The sequence below is a fragment of the Salvia miltiorrhiza genome, chromosome 3, assembly GCF_028751815.1.
Source record: "Salvia miltiorrhiza cultivar Shanhuang (shh) chromosome 3, IMPLAD_Smil_shh, whole genome shotgun sequence".
Taxonomy (NCBI): domain Eukaryota; kingdom Viridiplantae; phylum Streptophyta; class Magnoliopsida; order Lamiales; family Lamiaceae; genus Salvia; species Salvia miltiorrhiza.
Window position 1 is genome coordinate 17,665,837 of NC_080389.1, and position 20,361 is coordinate 17,686,197.

At 38.1% G+C, this 20,361-nt stretch overlaps 1 protein-coding gene and 1 long non-coding RNA gene across 2 annotated transcripts; both read right to left on the reverse strand.

The window, feature by feature from the left end:
* Positions 1 to 692: 692 nt before the first annotated feature.
* Positions 693 to 2,839, reverse strand: LOC131017939 (uncharacterized). Its single transcript, XR_009099937.1, has 6 exons — positions 2,257 to 2,839; positions 1,797 to 1,886; positions 1,532 to 1,727; positions 1,300 to 1,407; positions 1,141 to 1,230; positions 693 to 893 (listed from the first exon to the last, which is right to left on the reverse strand). It is a non-coding gene; the product is annotated as an uncharacterized LOC131017939 (long non-coding RNA).
* A 15,393-nt stretch (positions 2,840 to 18,232) lies between these two features.
* LOC131018484 (uncharacterized) lies at positions 18,233 to 19,018 on the reverse strand. Its single transcript, XM_057947199.1, has one exon. It carries the CDS (start codon positions 19,016 to 19,018, stop codon positions 18,233 to 18,235), a length of 786 nt encoding a protein of 261 aa, XP_057803182.1.
* Between the last annotated feature and the right edge of the window lie 1,343 nt (positions 19,019 to 20,361).

Sequence of the window (20,361 nt, forward strand, 5' to 3'; positions counted from 1 at the left end):
TTTATACTGAATGAAGGTAAATATTTATATTACCATAAGTATACATTGTGCGACAAATGTATATCTTATGCTTATTAAAAGTAAATACTCCTATTAGGGTTTTAGTGTTCAGATTTTATGGTTTGGTTTACAAGGCTTAGGATTTAGTTTATAGGATTTAGGGTTTAAAAAATATAATACTTTATATGAAATGAAGATAAATACTTATATTTACAAAAGTATATATTTGTGCGAATAAATGTATATGTGTCCCACCCCAATTCTTGAAGGAATAAATTATAATCGAGGTGCGACTAAAATCCACTACTACAAAAAAGCTCATAGACTACGTTTTTTAGCCGTAGTCTATGTGATTTAACAACCGTAGTACTAGATGGTGTAGTCTATTCCCATCAATATAGACTACGTTGATTAAACCGTAGTCTATAGTTACTTATCTCTACACTTTTAGACGCACATACACTACGTGAATCAGACGTAGTCTATATGCAATCATATACGACACGTGGAAACCGTAGTTAATTATGTTCAGCAATGTAGTGTATTGGATGAATAGACTACGGTTTGTCAACTAAAAAGGGTAGTCTATAGTATTTATAGACTACAGCAATGGATATTTATTGTTTTTAATTTGTAATTTAAAATTATTATTATTTATTAAAAATTAACAAAATATGAAAAACAAATATTGATGCACCAAAAAATTATAATTGTCATATATACTTTCACAATATTTCATAATCTGATAAATGTACACTGAAATGAAGCTAATATACGACATGAGATTAAATATAACAAAATAAAGAAAGTACAATATTTGTTTTCAAAAACAAGAATCTTCGTGGAAAATTCAGCAAAAGTCTCTTATATTTTAGCTTCGTTCCCAGCATATCCTGGCACAAAATTAAAACAAGATCTGTCATGAAAACAAATAAACCAATCATGTCAACAAAGTATTTCTTACACTTCAAACAAAATTCCAACTAATTGCACAACATATATTACTTTAAAAGTATATTTCTTTATTAAAATCAATAGACCAAATAAAAGAATAGTATACATATATATATATATATATATATATATATATATATATATAACACAAATTCATATTAGTACACCAAAGTTGCAGAATATTACCTCTACTTTTTATATGTAACTAAGAATGAGATTCGCCCACTCAACACGAACTTCATCAATATCCTCTTTAGTATAACTCCGATTGTCAAACTATATAAAAGATAAAACTATTGTTTAATATGAAATATGTATAATGGAGATTTAAGTCAAATTACTTACATGTGGATGTAGGCAAATGCGACCATTCCTCATAAGCTCTTCGATAATTTCTTTCATGTAACGCATCACGAAAAATCCACATTGCACGGAATCAGGTTGTCTTGGAGACTACATAAAAGTGATAAGGATTAAATGCTATTTGATCATAAATTCATCTCAATGTCTAGTGAAATAAAATAAATAAACACTAAAAAGAATATTCAATGCAATAAAATTTATAATTTAAAGTGACCTTCAATTCATCATTGATGCTCTCAATGATGAAATAAAAAATAGTAGTCCTCTCATATTCAAAGGCATTCCAATGGAGAAGGTGTTTGTAGATAACATAAGCAGCTACTGGTTTTCCATCAGCCATTCATCTTGTCTGTCATCTCAGTAATCTTTCTTTCCAATTCACCAACCTGATCAAGAGCATCCTTCTCCCTCTGCATATCATCAATGTTAATGCCAATATAGGACACTAAATTATGCTATACAGGTATCAGTGGCCACACCTTTTCTGCCATAGCCACCTTTTGGGCATTTACACTGGCCCTCGGTTGCCTCCTCACAGGCGTTCGAACTGCCTTGCCTCTAGAATTATTCTGACAATTAATGATATACCAACAACTATGTGATGAAAGCCAATAGATAAGACAACAGCAAGCAAACAAGCAAGGAAAAGGACCTCAACATGTACCAAACTACAAAATAGAAGAAGCCAACTGTGTCAGTGCCATAACTATTATGACTAGAAACCAGTACTTTTCAAGATTAGCCTTGATAAATAAAAAGGCTAATCTATCGTTTATAACTTGCTCAATTTGTATCCTATAGAAAGAGCTAAAATTGCATAATGAGGATAAAATACTCATGTCCTGAATAGTACTGAATTGCACAAAAGTTAACTTGTTTCCACACACATGTGCGTTGCAAATCAAATAAGAAAAAACGATGTAGTGGAAAACGAACCACCTTTGCGGGGCCTGATCTTGATCTCTTGGTAGGAACCCACTCCTCATCAGAGTATTGTTGGGGTTCTGCTTGAACTTCATTGGCGAGGTCAACGGCAAGATATCTAGCCATGGCGGAGTTGCTTGGCCCTCTGCTTCCCATCTCCACATGATTTCGCTGCATTATTATTATTTTTTTGGCAGAAAAAGGGGAAAACAAAAGGTAACCTAATCAAACATGAAGCTAAGCTAATAAACACAAACAAACACCCAATTTTCTTTAATGCATCATGATATGAAATCTAAGTTCCCCTGCAACCATTATACAACTTAAAATGGCACACATACAACTGTATGAAAAAAGATGATCTAATAGCTAAAGATTCATTCACGCATAAGCCATATCATCAATGGCCCAAGCAAAATCTAACTAGTAGAAACAATATTCATCTTTAAGAGCTCCATGTTTAAGATGAATTATCTGCAAGTTATCCATAGAAAATGTAAGAGAAAGGAGAAAAATGCACCATGCTCCCAAAATTTTGACTGAACAAAGACCCTCTACCCGTTCAATATATCATTTAACTGAAGTAAGCACATTAATTTTTATTTGAGTCTCAGTTGAGAATCCTAGAATTCAAGGCTCCAAATAAGGGGGCAAGATTTTAAATTCCATCAACGAACAACGACGACGACGACGAGATCAGAACAAATCGTCTATCATCAATTCAATCCCACCGCCAAATCCCAATCCTTCCCTAACCCTAAGCCCCAATCGGGAGCTGAACATCGGGAGCCCAAATTTAGAATTTGGGCGAGAGGTAAGGCGGAGGCGGTGGCTCAGCGCCACTGTCCGTCTGCAAGGAAGAGGGGAGTTTCACAGAGGCGGTGGTGGTGGATGTGTGACGGCTGCTGCCATCGGAGAGAGGGAGGCCGATATCTGGAGACCGGGTGGCGGCAGAGAGCCGTTTTCGCCGGAAATCGAAGAGAAATAGGGGCAGTAGGGGTGTCGTGAGTAGAGGGAGGGTGGCGGCGTCTCCGCCGTCGCCGTGGAAGGAGGCGGCGCCGCGTGGGATCGGGGTCGATTTCCAGATCTGAGGGAGTCGGGCGAGGGCGAGAGATTTGAGATAGAGAGAGTGTTGTAGAGAGAGAGAGAGAGTAGAGAGAGAGAGAGAGACGTTTTTGAGAGAGAGAGAGAGAGAAAGTGATAGGAATTAAGGGTAATAAAAAATAAATTTATATTTATTTAATATACTACAGTTTCAACATAACTGTAGAGAAAAGCGCGCACACACACACGCTCATACACTACATTTTGAGGATAATTGTAGAGAAAAGTAAAACTACACATTCATATACACTACGTTGTTAAGAAACACTGTAGAGAAAAATATGGAAAAGCACGCTCATACACTACGGTTTATAGAACCGTAGACTATGCCTATGATAGACTACAGTGTTTTACGTTATTGTAGTCTATAATCATGAAATAAACGCACATACACTACAGTTGTGGTAAAACCCCGTAGTCTATTAGTATATACTACGATTTTGTTTAAAATCTGTAGTCTATGCATTGTAGAGAAAGACCAATTTTGTAGTAGTGATCATAGAAATAAACAAGGGAAGAACCTTGTGAAATTCAGATAATAGGATAAAAAGGTTGGGCGACGCCCTTTGAATGAAGAAAGATAGAAATCAAGTGATACTAATCAATCAACAACATTCTAAACTTCAGGATCACAAGTTTGGTTTCATGCTTCTGATAACCAACGTTAAATAACATAGAGCTAGAAGTTGAGAGTCTACGCTCGATAAGAAACATAATTCAGAATTTAACATAAAGGTCTTAAGTTAGAGAAACATAAGACAAATAAGAGCTAGTGCAACAACGGAAGACAAAATACGGAGTTGAACCCTAGCCTCAGCTCTGCCCCGTCAGCACCGACCAATCAACCTGAAAACATTTGAAAGTAATTTTGGGCTAAGTACTAATGTACTTAGTGGGCTAGCATTTTTATAAACATTTCATAATCATAAGAGCAGTTTATCCAATTATACTTGACATGACTTAGAAGGTTTTAAATTGAAATAACTTCTAAGCATGTTAAAACAATTTATTATATTGCGCGCAATTGTCACACTCCCTTTCCGTTACTCGCTGTGATCCCGGACCTTTTAGCCACCGATGGATCCATTACTCCTGCTTTACTTGAACTGAGGGCGTAACCCAGCCAAGTTCTCATTTGGGACCCAATGCTCCGGAACACATCCCGTCGAGCACCCTTATAACGCCTCATACATGATTAGTGCCCGAATGGAGATCAACCCACCGAGTCAGCTAATAGGTGTACACAATTCTCAAATAACGTGTTAGGTCAAGAGAGAACCTCGATCGATTCATTGTTGCGAGCCTTAAACAGAGCAGAGTGCACAAAATATTTTATCGGATAAACAGTTTTCATTTCATTGAAACATTTAAGCTCAATAGCTAAACCATACATTTGGAAAATAAGCCCACCTGATTAGGCAATGCCTGTCGTTTAATCTTAACTCTGAATCGGAACAGCAGTGCTAGTCCTCACGATCCACAAAGCCTACAAGAAATCTATAATCTTAATAGGTCTCCTGAATCTAATCTTAAGTCACGGTATAGTGCTTATCATCCTATGATTCACTTAGCCGGGTTTTCAAAATTTAATAAATATTTGAAAACTAAATTCTTGAGTCAAGGACACCAACAATATCCTTGCTCGATTTTTCTTAATTAATTGAATTAATAATAATACCAATTTAATCATAAATGATTCTATGTAAAATGTTTGATGCAAAAAAAATTAATTCATGCTTTAACTCACATAATTAAATAAATATATTTAACATATGCACATAATAAGAAAATACTATTATGCAAACTTTTTCAAAAATAATTAATTAAACTCAAATAAAGAGTCAAATTAATAAATCAATTAAACAAGTCCAACAATTAAATGAAAGCTCATATTATTTCAAAAATTCGCAGCCCAAAATGTAAATAGCAGTCCACCATTTAACAAATTACCCAACCCAAGTTTTCAAAAATAAAATTCGGCACAAAGGCCCACTCTCATACCCAAACCTTCACCCTTCTTCTACAGCCTAAGTCACGCACACACACACAAATTCAGAAACACACGCACACACTCACACCACACAGCCGCCCAGCTCCCCCATTTCCTCTTCCGGCGGATGACAGCAGCCGGCCTCCGGCCGCTGCCGCCGCCGCCCCCCCCTGACCTCCATCTCCTTATGTCTCCCTCTCTCACGGCAGCTCACACACCCACACGAACTGGAAGCCGTCGCCCCCTCCCTTTTTTCGACTCCGGCAGTCGGCGGCAGCAGCAGCGAAGAGCCGACCACCACCGCCTCCAACCCCAGATCTGAAATCGCCGCCTTCCTCCCCTCACCATGTCTCTGTCTCACTCTCTCCTCTACTCACTCCAGCCGCCGAACAACAGCGGCATCGAGTCACCGCCTCCGCCCCATCTCTCTCCCTCTTCCTCTCTAGCTTCGACGGACAGCAGCTGCCAGGCCGCCGCCGTCGTCGCCGAGCTCCGACCCAGCCCAACAGAACACACACTCTCGGCTCAAAAGCGAGATCAAGACTCCATTTTTGGTTAAATCGATTCTTCACAACAGTAAAACACCCAACATCAAGCCAACACAGCAACACACAAGTCCAGTTCATATAAATTCTTCACTTATGTTTCATTTAATCTTTTCATCTATGTTACCAAATGTAAGAACAATATTCAGTATCTCTTTGTTTTATCTACAGTTGGTTTTATTCGTACTATGATGTTGAGCATGAATGAATAAGTAGAGGGATTGAAAGGTGAAACCTTTTTGTATGAATTATGTTCGGTGGTTTCTGTAAAAATGGCAGATATTTGATGGTTTTCTCTGCATATGAAAGAAATCTGCTGATATTAGAAAATGAATGAGAAGATTGAGACTTGAATAAACAAGAAGAATTCTTTACCGTAGAAGTTGTGTTGTTGTGGTAAAGAAGAGAAGATGAATGAGGAGGATATTTTATAGGAGCAATGATGAATAATAGAAAGTACATGGTGCATAGTTGAAGGTATGGAGTGAAAAGATTGGATGAGACATGGCAGTCGAAGCATGGGTGAAGGAGTGAATGAGGGTGAGACGTGAAAGGAGCAGTTGAGGCATGGCCATGGGGTGAGCTGCGTAGCTGTAGCTGTAGCTGCTGTACTTGGGTTGGGAGGGAGAATTGTCATAAAGAGAAATGGAGTTGGGTTTGGGCTAAGGATTAAATGCTAAATATATATACCAATTAACCTTAACTAAAAGGCCCAAATAAAAATAACTATCAAGCCCAACACAATTAAATAGTTAAAATCCAACACAAACTTAAATTAAATCATGTACACATAAATACTTAATCATGGAGATAAAACACATATGATCTGTTGTGGATATCTTGCTCCGCCATCAATTCACCGTTCTCGCACGCCGAAGCCTAATTTTAATAATCTTTCCTGAAGCTCAGCTGCACTCGGAACTCTTGCGAAGACCACGCACACGTTAGCTCACTGATCGTTCGAGCTAGACATGCTCTTTAGTTTCCTACACAAAGAGAAAACACCAAGAGACTGAGTTAGAAGGTGCAGCTGTAACAGAGAGCAAAAGTAACAGGAAATAGAAGAGATGGGGCAGCTGAGTGGCTGCCCAGAAACGGAGCAGCAGCAGCTGTCCAGAAACGACGCGGAGCAGCTATCGGAGACGACGCAGCCACAGCTGGCGAGACGACGCAGCAGCGGCTCTCTCCTCGGCTCAGATCTCGGTCTCTCTCAAACCCAAATGTAGTCCTCCTCCGGCAGCACCACGTTCCGGCAACTCCATTGCCAAATCACCCTCAACCTCACTCAGGCTAACCCACGCAGAGATAGCTCAGTTCGGACGAAGAAGACACACACAAGCACTAAGCTTGTTCACACTTCGCCCAAGACACGGAGATGACAAGAGGTATGGTGAAGGCACAGGAAAAGCTTCTCTCTTTCACACAGAAAACGCAGAGAGAAGGGAGGAGGGAATGAGGCAGCTAGGGTTCCACTATTTCACTCACTAAGTGCAGCAGATAGGGCTGCAACTTTAACCAAGGAAGATGGGCTGCCAATTGTGGGCTAAGTGATGGTAATGGGCTGCCAGGAATGGGCTTGGTTTGGGCCAACAATTTCAACAATCTCCACCTTTGGCCCAACCGCGGTGGACTACGAGAATAAAAGGAGTAGAGACCGAAAGTATCATCATCGCCGACTTTTTTCCTGCAAACACACAAGTAACGCAGGTGCACAAACACAAAGTTTGTACAAGTCACAACAATCTAACATGGCAGTCAACCGAAGTCAAAGTTAAGAGCCTTTTGAAAAGTAACATGCTTCTCGGTAGACAAACACTTTGTGCCCATGTCAGCGGGGTTGTGATCAGTGTGGATTTTTTCAAGTTTAACAGTGCCTTTTTCCACAATATCACGAATGAAGTGAAAGCGAACTTCAATATGCTTTGTTCTATCATGATACACAGGATTTTTGCATATTTGGATGGCAGACTGACTATCAGAATAAACCACAACGTCTTTACCTATAACACGAAGTTCAGATAAAAGGCCTTTAAGCCAAATAGCTTCCTTTATAGCTTCTGTGACTGCAACGTATTCAGATTCAGTCGTGGATAAAGCAACAATGCTTTGAAGTTGAGATTTCCAACTAATGCAAGAACCACATAGAGTAAACACATAGGATGTGGAGGATTTCCTATTATCTCTATCATTAGCATAATTAGAATCAACATATCCAACAAGTTTCACACCATCAGGACACTTAGAAAAGTTTAAGCCTATATTCATGGAGGATTTTAAAAAACGAAGAAGCCACTTCAAGGCATCCCAATGAGGCATGCCAGGATTTGACATATAACGACTAAGCACACTCACAGCATAAGCAATATCAGGCCTAGTACTAATCATCAAATACATCACAGATCCAATGGCATTTGAATATGGCACTTTTTTCATAGCATCCATTTCAGAAGCAGTCTTTGGAGACTGTTTCTTACTTAACTCGAAGTGAGAAGCAAGAGGCACATCCACAGGTTTAGCGTTAAACATAGAAAATTTACTCAAAACCTTTTTCACATAGGAAGTCTGATTTAACACAAGGGTAGAACGCTTTCTATCCCTAACAATGTTCATGCCTAGAATTTTACTAGCATCTCCTAGGTCTTTCATTTCAAAATTATCACTCAGACATTTTTGAATATGCTTGATGGACTCGAGACAAGGACTAATAAGCAACATGTCGTCCACGTAGATAAGCAAGAACATAGGCACAGAGTTGAGATCTTTAAAGTACAGGCAATGGTCATGCTCACTTCTTTCAAACTTTAAAGACTTCAAGCATTTATCAAACCTAATGTTCCATTGTCTAGGTGACTGTTTTAGTCCATATAAGGCCTTCTTAAGCAAGCACACATGATTTGGTTTTTCAGGGTCAACGAACCCCTCGGGCTGTTTCATATAAATAGGTTTATCCAAATCACCATGCAAGAAAGCAGTAGTCACATCCATTTGCTTCATTTCCCAACCAAAATGAGCAACAAGAGCAAGCATAATACGCACAGTGGTAAATTTCACAACAGGAGCAAAGATTTCCGTATAATCAATCCCCTCTTTTTGAGTATATTCCTTAGAAACTAACCTAGCTTTGTACCTAATTGCTTCAATCTCACTTTTAATATTGAACAACCACTTACAATCAATAACAGAGTAAGAATCATCATAAGGCACAAGAATCCAAGTATCGTTCGCATGAAGAGATCTCATTTCACTTCTCATAGCATTTAACCACTGGTTCCAATTTTTCGATTGGTTAGCTTCATGAAGAGAAGCAAGTGTTTGATTATCAATGTTTTCAAACATATTGAAAGCAAACAAGGCCATTTCAAAGTCATTAAACTTTTCAGGTGGTTTAATGGTCCTTCTAGGTCTATCCCTAGTCAATTGATAATCATGCACATCTTCATTAATCACATCTTCATGAGCATTTTCAGCATGTAAATCAGGCAAACCATTTTCATTTTGATCATCTAAAACAGGTTCATTGGCACGTTCAGCAGATAAATCATCAAAAGAAGGTAAAACACGTAATTGCTCCACCTCACTTGGAGCAGTCTCAGGATTAGAAGTAGAAGCAGACATTTGAGCATTTAAACATGGAAATTCAAACTCATTAAAAATCACATCACGGCTCACAATTGTCTTATAGCCAGGTTCACTTCTATTCCACAATCTATAACCTTTGACCCCTTCAGGGTAGCCTAAGAAAACACATTTTTTAGACCTAGGTTCAAGTTTATCACCTTTTTGATGCACAAACGCAGCACAACCAAACACCTTTAAATTAGACAGATCAATAGGCTTACCAGAAAAAAACAACTTCAGGGCATCGACCCTGTAAAGGTACAGATGGAGATCTGTTTACCAAATAAGTAGCTGTATGAACAGCTTCATCCCAAAAACTCTTTGACATACCAGAGGTAGCGATCATACTTCTCACATTTTCTAATAAGGTTTTATTCATTCTCTCAGCCACCCCATTTTGTTGAGGTGTATAGGGCACAGATCTATGGCGCTTAATACCAGACTCGATACACAAGTCATCAAGCAATTTGTTGCAGAATTCAAGGCCATTATCAGTTCTTAAAGCTTTTATTTTCTTTCCAGTTTGATTCTCAATAAGGTTTTTCCAATTTTTGAACTTTTCAAATACATCAGATTTATTTTTCAAAAGAAAAATCCAAACTTTCCTAGAGAAATCATCAATCACAGAGAGAAAATATCTATTCCCACCATGTGTAGGAATAGAAGAAGGGCCCCACACATCCGTATGCAGGTATTCAAGCACAGTGGAGCACTTAGACAGATTAGGGTACGAAGAAGCAGGGAATTGCACTCGTGATTGCTTGCCTAGTACACATGAGTCACAAAACGGCACAATGGACAGTTTATCATTACCAAACACACCATCCTTCTTGAGAATTTCAAGCCCTTTATTACTCATGTGACCTAACCTATTATGCCAAAGTAAAGTCTTATCATTTTGCACAGAATTCACACAATTCACATTATCAGAGACAGACTCAACATGGCATATGTAAAGGTTATTTTGTTTTTCAGCTTTAAACACAACTAAAGACCCTTTCATGATCTTCATAACACCATTTCCCCATCTCCCCTCTAAACCTACATCTTCAAGTGCAGCACATGAAAGCAAGTTGTAACACAGATCAGGAACATGTCTCACATTCTTTAAAGTAAGCACATTACCAGAATCGAATTTTAAGCAGACATCACCAGTTCCTATCACATTACACTTCTTCTCATTAGCCATAGACACATGACCAAACTTAACCTCTTCATAATTTGAAAACAAATTTCGAAAGGGAGACATGTGAAAGGTACAACCAGAGTCAACAAGCCATTCAGATTCACATAGAGATTCGGACACCGAGTTCGCAAAATGCATGTCACTCACATCTGTAACAACAAACACATCACCCAAAGACTCACTCGTAGAGGCCACATTCGCATGCTCATTATCATGTTTCTTCTTAGGGCATTCTTTTGCATAATGACCAGGTTCACCACAATTATAGCATTTACGACCACCTTTTGATCTACTCTTAGATCAACCTCTACTATGACCTTTCTTTTTATCACAAGATTCATTTTCTTTCTTAGCATGCTTTTGGGATTTGTTTTTAGGCCTACCCCTAACATGCATGGCCTTCTCCTCAGGTTTCCCCCTGTGCCCTTGCTTTAAATCAAGTTCTTTACTCTTTAAAGAATTAATGACAGTATCCAAAGTAATACTATCACGGCCATATTTAATAGCAGACTTGACATCACTATATGAATCAGGTATAGCGTTGAGCAGCACGACAGGAGTATAATCATCAATATGCTTATCACCAGTTAACTTTATATCTTGCACAAGTTTAGTAAACACATCAAGATTCTCATCTATGTCTCTAGATAAATCAAGTTTGAATCTAAAAAACTTTTCAAGCAAGTTAATTTTTTATGGCAAAGAAGTTTCAGTATATAACTCTTCCAATTTACACCATAGTTCTTTAGCAGAATCAAGCATCCCAACTTTCCTAAGCACAGAGTCAGACAAATTGAGAATAATGGATGACAATGCAAGTTCATTCATGTCAGCTTTATCTTCTTCAGTTTCATCTTTAGCATATGAATGATCAATAGCCTTAAACACATGTTGTTGGACTAAAATGCATTTCATTTTCTGCTTCCAGATACTAAAATCAGTTTTTCCATTGAAAGGAGCCACACCAAAATTCACAGAAGCCATGTAAAACAATCAAGAATACACTGGTTTAACAGAGAGACAAACACACGATATGCAAGTTCACTCAGAATCAATCCAAAATGTGAGTAGGAGGATTTCCCAGTTCACACGGCGATTTATCATCGGTGCAGGGGGTCACTCTAACTCTTTTGGATGCAGGAGAAGAATCAACTACTGATTCTCAAAGCTAGCAAAGCTTTGGGCACACAAATCATGCAGATTCGACAAACAAAAGAGAACGAACACAAATACTATCCCACTTTAGAATCTGAAAGTGCAGCGGAAAGTAAAGCAACAAGGGACAGAGCAGATTCAACAGGGAAAACACACGATTTGTGACACACAGGATAACCACTTAAGATTACTCACATAAGCACACAAAAAATGCAAGTTGGTAAACAGCAACAAAGTCTCAATCCTAGACTGCACCAGTTGGCAGTTTTCTAGAAATTTAGATTGCAACCTATGCTGCGCCAGTCGGCAGCCTCTAGGAATTAAACGACAGGGAGGTTTCGCCAATTTACCAGAGCGAGGCTTAAGATCAAAACCTCGTCATACCTGCGGCGATCTGGATCGCTGATTAAGGAGAGCCACGGCGCGGAGGGTGCGACAACGAGACTAACGAGGCTCTGATACCACTGTTGTGGATATCTTGCCCCGCCATCGATTCACCGTTCTCGCACGCCGAAGCCTAATTTTAATAATCTTTCCTGAAGCTCAGCTGCACTCGGAACTCTTGCGAAGACCACGCACACATTAGCTCACTGATCATTCGAGCTAGACGTGCTCTTTAGTTTCCTACACAAAGAGAAAACACCAAGAGACTGAGTTAGAAGGTGCAGTTGTAACAGAGAGCAAAAGTAACAGGAAATAGAAGAGATGGGGCAGCTGAGTGGCTGCCCGGAAACGGAGCAGCAGCAGCTGTCCAGAAACGACGCGGAGCAGCTGTCGGAGACGACGCAAGCCACAGCTGGCGAGACGACGCAGCAGCGGCTCTCTCCTCGGCTCAGATCTCGGTCTCTCTCAAACCCAAATGTAGTCCTCCTCCGGCAGCACCACGTTCTGGCAACTCCACTGCCAAATCACCCTCAACCTCACTCAGGCTAACCCACGCAGAGATAGCTCAGTTCGGACGAAGAAGACACACACAAGCACTAAGCTTGTTCACACTTCGCCCAAGACACGGAGATGACAAGAGGTATGGTGAAGGCACAGGCAAAGCTTCTCTCTTTCACATAGAAAACGCAGAGAGAAGGGAGGAGGGAACGAGAGGGAATGAGGCAGCTAGGGTTCCACTATTTCACTCACTAAGTGCAGCAGATAGGGCTGCAACTTTAACCAAGGAAGATGGGCTGCCAATTGTGGGCTAAGTGATGGTAATGGGCTGCCAGGAATGGGCTTGGTTTGGGCCAACAATTTCAACATGATCACTTTAAATAATATGAAATGCATAAAAATTTGAATAGATATCTTTTTCAAAAGATTTTGTAAATCATTTTGTTGGCATTAAAATAAATTCATTTTATTTTCCGGCATAAATCATTTAATCTAAGCTTAAAATAAATTCTAAACTTAATATAAATGGGCGGGGTGTTACAATATGTTATGCTTATTAAAAGTAACATTTACTATAAGCAAATGTAATAATTTGGGGCGATGGATCAAATGGGCGCGGGTCAGGAGCGCGAATCCGGGTCGGGGTTGGGGCGCGGGTCAACCCGGCCGCATGGGATGCAGGCGCCCTCACCCAAGTCCACCTCATTTGACAAAGCATGAATTTTTACAGCTAAAAAATTGACGGGGGCATACTTGTTACAAGTCGACAGTTTATGATTTGAAAAAATAAACAGATAGTGCAAAAATCAATATGTGCAGCTACATGTCCAAAAATCTCACTCTTAAATAATTGATCTTTTAAGTCTTGCAATTTCGCTCAAAATACTCTTGTAATTAAGTCTAAACAATCTCGATCTATTTGGCCATCATATAATGCTCCTTGTATTTCTTTCCACTTTGGATTGCAAGTCATTATAATGAATAGATTCGGTTTCCCAAATTTTTGTACTAATGCCAATGCATGAAGATATCTATGACGCATATCTCTTGGTCCTCCTATAAATGTTACTGCTAGAACAATTCTTTTGTTAATTTTATTCCCTCTTAATTCTCCATCAACACTACAAAAAAAAATTGTAATAGAAACCACTTTAAAAAAATCATTTTTTAATTAAAACCGGTTTCGTAGCTTCAAAAATCGATTTCGTAGATATAACCGATTTCTATCAACAATTCCTTGATACAATGATGCTCATATACTTGATTCCTCTCATACATTCACTTTTGAACTAATTATGTCAACAATTCCTTAATTATAATAATCAGAAGATTTTTCATTCAAACTATTTAGCGAATTATAAAATAAGTTAAACTAAGGCAATCAATTTCCTTAATTAAAAAAATGCTACAACCAACTTTGGTAAATTTAAACCGACAAGCTTTGTCATCTTTAATTAAGAATTTAATTAAATGTATTCATTATCGAAATACAAATCAATACTTTATCAATTCAAGTCATGCACGTACTGATAGTTAGTGGTAAGAGGAGGAAGACTTCAAAATATATTTTAATTTTTTCACACGCTTAAATCAAAAGGTTTAATGCTACAATTTTTGGAATTAGTAAAATCAATTATAAACATAATGAAACTGAAAAATATGATAACTATTTAACTAATTTAATCATCAATCAATTTATAAAAGTTAATAGAGATACCTTATTCTTCATTGGAGATAATATATATTTTTAATATTTTGATGCCAAAATGTTTCACCCCTTGGAAAAAGAAGTGGATATTACAATGAATCATAATATCTGTAATAATGCTTTATTCTATCTCTATCACCGGAATGAGCATGAACTACACCGAACGAAGTAAATAAGAATATGTTATTATAAGCACAAATATTCCTTCTAAAACTAATAGCTTCCGTTGATTGGAATGTAAACAATTCATCCAACTCTGGAGAACTTCAGAAAATGTAAGTTTAGTTTTTTCATTATCACAACAAAAGGTAGAAGGTTCATATAACAATAAACCTAAATACAATATTGATAAATACAATAAATAATATACAAAAAATAATCTTAAAATAAAATATATAATATGGGTAAAATAAGCAATCCACATGTTGTACCCAAGACACTTTCAGCTTGTATAAGAAAGTTCTACACCATGACCCCTTTATATAATGTGGATTCCTATTACAAAATGTGGATTCCTATTACAAGTACAAGTCTTGTATTTGCTCGAAAGTTTGATATACACGGATTAGAGCATCCGCATCGCTTACACGATAGCGGCCTACTCGTGTAAGGCTGCTATCGTGTAAGCCGATGCAGCCCTCACTTACACGAGGGCTACACGTTATATCGTGTAGCCCCAATGACCGTTGAAAATAGGCGCGTGTTTTACACGCGCCTTAAAAAAATTGAATATTTGAATTTTGAATTTGAAGGCAGCTTTGACTATCTCGATTTCCGTGCTATTTTGACCGTTAGAATTTAATTTTTTTTCTTCTCTTTATATTCCTCTCTTCCTCCTTCTTCTTCCTCACTTTCACTCCACAATTCTCCTATTTCAATCTACAACTTTCAAGATTTTTCTTCTTTTTTCTTCCGACAATGGCGGAATCCGACCACGGTTCTTCGTCTGATTCATCCGATGGTGTAGCTCACGTGATCATGGAGGAGATAGAGTTGCAGAAACAATTTCTTGCTCAAATCTACACCCAACCGGCGTCGGAGCCGGGACGTGTTAAACGTCCCCGGTCTTACGTCCACCGTGATTGAGAGGAACCCCATCTACATCTTATGCAAGACTACTTCAACGACAATCCGATGTACGGACCTACATTTTTCCGACGACGTTTTCGAATGCAAAAGGAGTTGTTCTTGCTCACCATCGAGGCTGTTCAAGGTGAAGATACTTACTTCCAGATGACCACTGATGCAATAGATCGGGACTCTCTCTCCCCGTTGCAGAAATGCACGTCGGCTATACGTTAGTTAGCCACCGGCGTTAGTGCGGATACTTTTAACAAGTATCTCAAAGTCGCCGACTCCACCGGGCGTGTGTGCCTCAAGAAGTTCTGCAAGGCGGTCATCCGGGCTTTTGGAGCCCATTATCTGCGCCGTCCAACGCCGGAGGACATCACACACCTTACCCAGATGCACGAGGCGCGACACGAATTTCCCGGGATGCTCGGGAGTCTTGATTGTATGCATTGGGGGTGGAAGAATTGCCCTAAGGCGTGGCACGGCGCATATACACGCGTTGATCAAGGGGAGCCAACCTTGATCTTGGAGGCCGTTGCATCCCACGATCTGTGGATTTGGCATGCCTTCTTCGGTGTCGCTGGTTCGAACAACGACATCAACGTTCTCAACCAGTCGCCTCTCTTCGCCGACGTGTTGGATGGAACGGCCCCGCCTGTGCTCTTTCAGGCGAACCATCGCTACTACCAGATGGGCTACTACTTGTGCGACGGCATATATCCGGAGTGGCGTTGCTTCGTCAAGAGTCCACCGATGACGACAAATCAGAAGGAGGCGAGGTTCAAGGCTATGCAAGAATCGGCACGAAAGGATGTCGAACGTGCCTTGGGAGTCCTTCAAGCTCGGTGGGGAATCATTCGCAGTCCCGTGCGGAATTGGTACCTGGAGCACCTCCGGGACATCATGCTGTGTTGCATCATTCTCCACAACATGATTGTGGAGCACGAAGGTGAAGGAGCAACCAATTGGAGAGATGACGACGCGGGACATGGGGCGTCTAGCAGTGACTCGACGAAGAGTGGTCGAGCAACCCCAGTTTCCTTCGAGGAATATGTGCAAAGAGGTACCCTTCTCCGAGATAGGCAGATACACGACGCGCTCCAATATGATTTGATGGAGCATGTTTGGGCACATTTCGGACCTCTAGGGCCGGAATAGTTATTTGTAGGATTTGTTTTTATTTTATTAAGTTTTATGTAATTTTTAGGATTTCAAAATTAATGCAATTTAAATTTGAAGTAAATTGTGTGATTTAAATTTATGCAATTAAACTTAAATGAAAAATGGAAAAATCAAAACTAAAAAAATCATGTAGACTATCATGTAACCCCAATGCAGCCTCTTTACACCATGTAGTCCCCCTCTCATAAAGTAAGCTATCATGTAACACCAATGCGGATGCTCTTTGGAGTAATCTAAATATGGTTAGGATATTCTTGATATATATGGGTGAAATAGTGATGTCATCATAGTGTTAGTGACAAATCAATTAGCTCATTTCCACAATAATATTAATTTATATTTGTTCTACGTAATTTTTTTAGTTCTATATATTATTGAATGATATAATACTTTTTTCTTTTTTATAAGAAATTAGATATTGATTTTATTATCATTATTATTATAAAGCAGGGAAATAAAAATATAGGTAAATCGCAAATCAAATGGTATCAAATTATTATATACAGTTTGATTTAGTTGGGTTTTAATAATAATAATAGCGTTTGAATTAAATTAATAAAATCATCAAATCGAAAGTTGGATGAATATCTGATAAAAATAAGAGATCAAATTAATGTATTTTGGCAATGCCGCAGACACGTGTATTAGATTGATAGTAGTATAGATGACTATGGGGTCTTTGATTTTAGTTTTTTTTGAGTTCTCTAGTTATTTTATAAATATATAATATAAAATATATAACATGGGTAAAATAGGTAATTCACAAATTGTGCTCTAGGCTGCCTTATCTTTTTCTATTAGTATAGATTTTTAATTAATTTTAATAATAAATTTAACAACACAAAATTTCATTGAAATTAAAATTTAATATTACATTAATTAAACAAATGAAATAATTAAAAAAATATTACAATAATTTGTATTTCTATTTATCCTTATTTTAAATGCATTTGTAGATTGAAAAAATAATAATTAAAAAGTGAAATGAAAAAGTAGAATTAAAACTAGTTGGGAGCTCCAATAAAAAAAAAAAAACTAGTCGGGGGACTCGGCCGAGCCCGGTGCACACCTAATGGCGAGCCCTCCATTATGGATGCTCTTAGGTGTTCATTGTACAAAAGCTTAATTAAAATGTCTTGATCAAATTAAAAAATTTATTAGTATTAGTAATCTTAAATTATTGCTTAAATTTTGAATGTCATATTATCAAGAGAAGGGATTCATATCCACTTTGCTTTATTTACCAAAAAAGAATGACTCCCTTGCTTAGCCTTCTTCTTTGTGTCTTGTGTTATCTTTTCTTTACTTGTCCTCTCTTGGTTAGGATCATCCCATAATTTAACTATTTTTTACTGAAAAGAAAAAGTGATTACAACTATTAATCTGCCATTTCAAGTTATTCCAATTCTATCTTCATTTTTTAATTATAGCGAGCGCCTCTTTTCAGGTGAAGGAATCCATCAATGTTTGTTTTTTCCTTTTTCTTTTTTTCTGATTCGTTTCTTTATTAAGATTTTTTTTTTTTTTGAGACGGAAGCCACCCAATCTTATTACTCAATATCATTCCGTACAATGTTCCTAAGCCACGTAGGAAAATCTTGAGTCCACCTCATCGGGTGCTCACAATGGCGCGCAAACTGCGCTAAACTATGAGCGGCAGTATTTGCAGATCGATACATGTGGAAAACCCCAATAAGAATACTACTTCGCGCCACATCCAAGATATCGCGGATGTCTTGGGGAAGAAAAACCGCCTCCTCAGCAGGATCAGCCATTACCCTCGCCGCTAACATAGAATTAGTATAAATGCGTATCGGCTGTAGATCACCCTCAATACTAAAGACAATTCCCTCCACTACCGCCATAACCTCAGCGACCATCGTGTTAGAAGTAGGGCGAGTTCTCTTAGCCAAAGCAGCAATAATCTTGCCATGCTCATCTCTCGCAATAACACCGACACCAAAAGCTTGAGTACTCTCATCATACAAAATATCCACATCCACCCTGTACTCATCACGCTTTGGCTGCTGCCATTTTTTATCTCCATATTCCAGCCCCATAACAGTATTCAATGCATAGGCCGACTTTGCTCGTTGGAAGCTCTCCCATAAGATCAGACATTCACTCTCCGACACCTCGTTCTTCACCCTCGTCTTCTCCTGTTTGGATCGGCATTTGAACACCCACACTTGCCAAACCATAATCGCCCAAACTTCATACTCTTCACGTGTGAATTCCTCATGTATTGCCCAAGCAATCTGCATTAAGTCCAGCCCCTCCGCCTTACACATAATCCGCCAATATCTACTAGCTTTCCACGTCTTCCTAACTCCCATGCAAAAAAGCAAGCTATGTTCCGTAGAGTCCCATCTTTATTAAGGTTATTAAGACCTCATAAATATTTTTTACTCTATAAAAAATGACTACTCCCTTCGTCCGTGAAATAATTTCCTCTTTTTCTTTTTTGGGACGTCCCAAATAACTTTTTCTTTCTTTATTTTCATTTTTAGACAACTACCCCACCACTAATAATATTTATTTATTCTTACTTTTTATTTTTCACCATTCTCAATATTAATTATAACATCTTTTCACAATTTTCAATAATAATTATAACATTTTTTCCCCACTATTAATACACTTTACAATTTTTCCTTAAAACCCGTGTCGTTTCCAAAGAGGAAGCTATTTCAGAGAGGGAGGGAGTATTATATTGACTAATCTACCACATCAAGTTATACCAATCCATCTTAAGGACCACCAAACATATGAACAGAACCATCTTGAAAGAAAAAAAAAACAAGTATTGGTGGAGTTCGCTCTGCAACAAATCCTTGAATTGGTTTCTGAAGGAGGAAAGGCGGTATGTGGCGTGGGGCGTGAAGTGAAGGAGCTGGAGCACGAGCTGAAGGAGATGAAGTGTCTCCTCGAAGATGCTGATCACTACTGTAGACATCACGAAAGCAAAAGTGTTATGCATTCGATTGCTCGATCGTATCAGAAATCTCGCATACAAAGCTGAAGCTGCCATTGAAATACACGCTGCTCAAGTGTATTCAAGGAGAAAACGAGGCCTGAAAAAGCTCCTCCGCAGATACATTTGTATCCTCCGCATATATATATATATATATAGGGAAGGGATCAAAAAAGAATGCTAAATGTAGAGAGAATGAAGAAACAATCTCACCCATTCAAATTATGCAATCTGACGGCTGATCTTTTCCCCATATATTTGAATTAATTATCAGCGAAAAGGTTACAATTGTCATAACATATTCTTAGGTATCCAAATATATCTTGATATATTATGGCAAGATTTGATTATTTCCTTAATTTTAGCTAGGTATTAATGTTTGAGATAACTCTTTATGTATTGATTAAATTTTCTTCAACATTTTCGTATCTTCCTCAACCCAGCCTCAAGCCATTATCGTCAGCAATTGAAGAAAAACATTTTCTTCAGCATTTTCGTATTTTTCTTATTCGCACAACTTGAAAGTTTATTCAGTTTAATATGTGAAATTATTCAGATTAGTTAAATGTTAATTCAACAGAGTCTGTATTTCATATTTTACGTTATTTATGATTTTTTTTTCACAATTATTTTATATACTCGAATTCATGAATTCATTCAAATTTTTTATTTGTTCAAATTATTTTAATGTGTATTCAAAAATTA

Coding starts and splice junctions, on each gene's coding strand:
- LOC131018484 (XM_057947199.1), bottom strand. CDS start 19,018: ATGGGAGTTAGGAAGACGTGGAAAGCTAGTAGATATTGGCGGATTATG.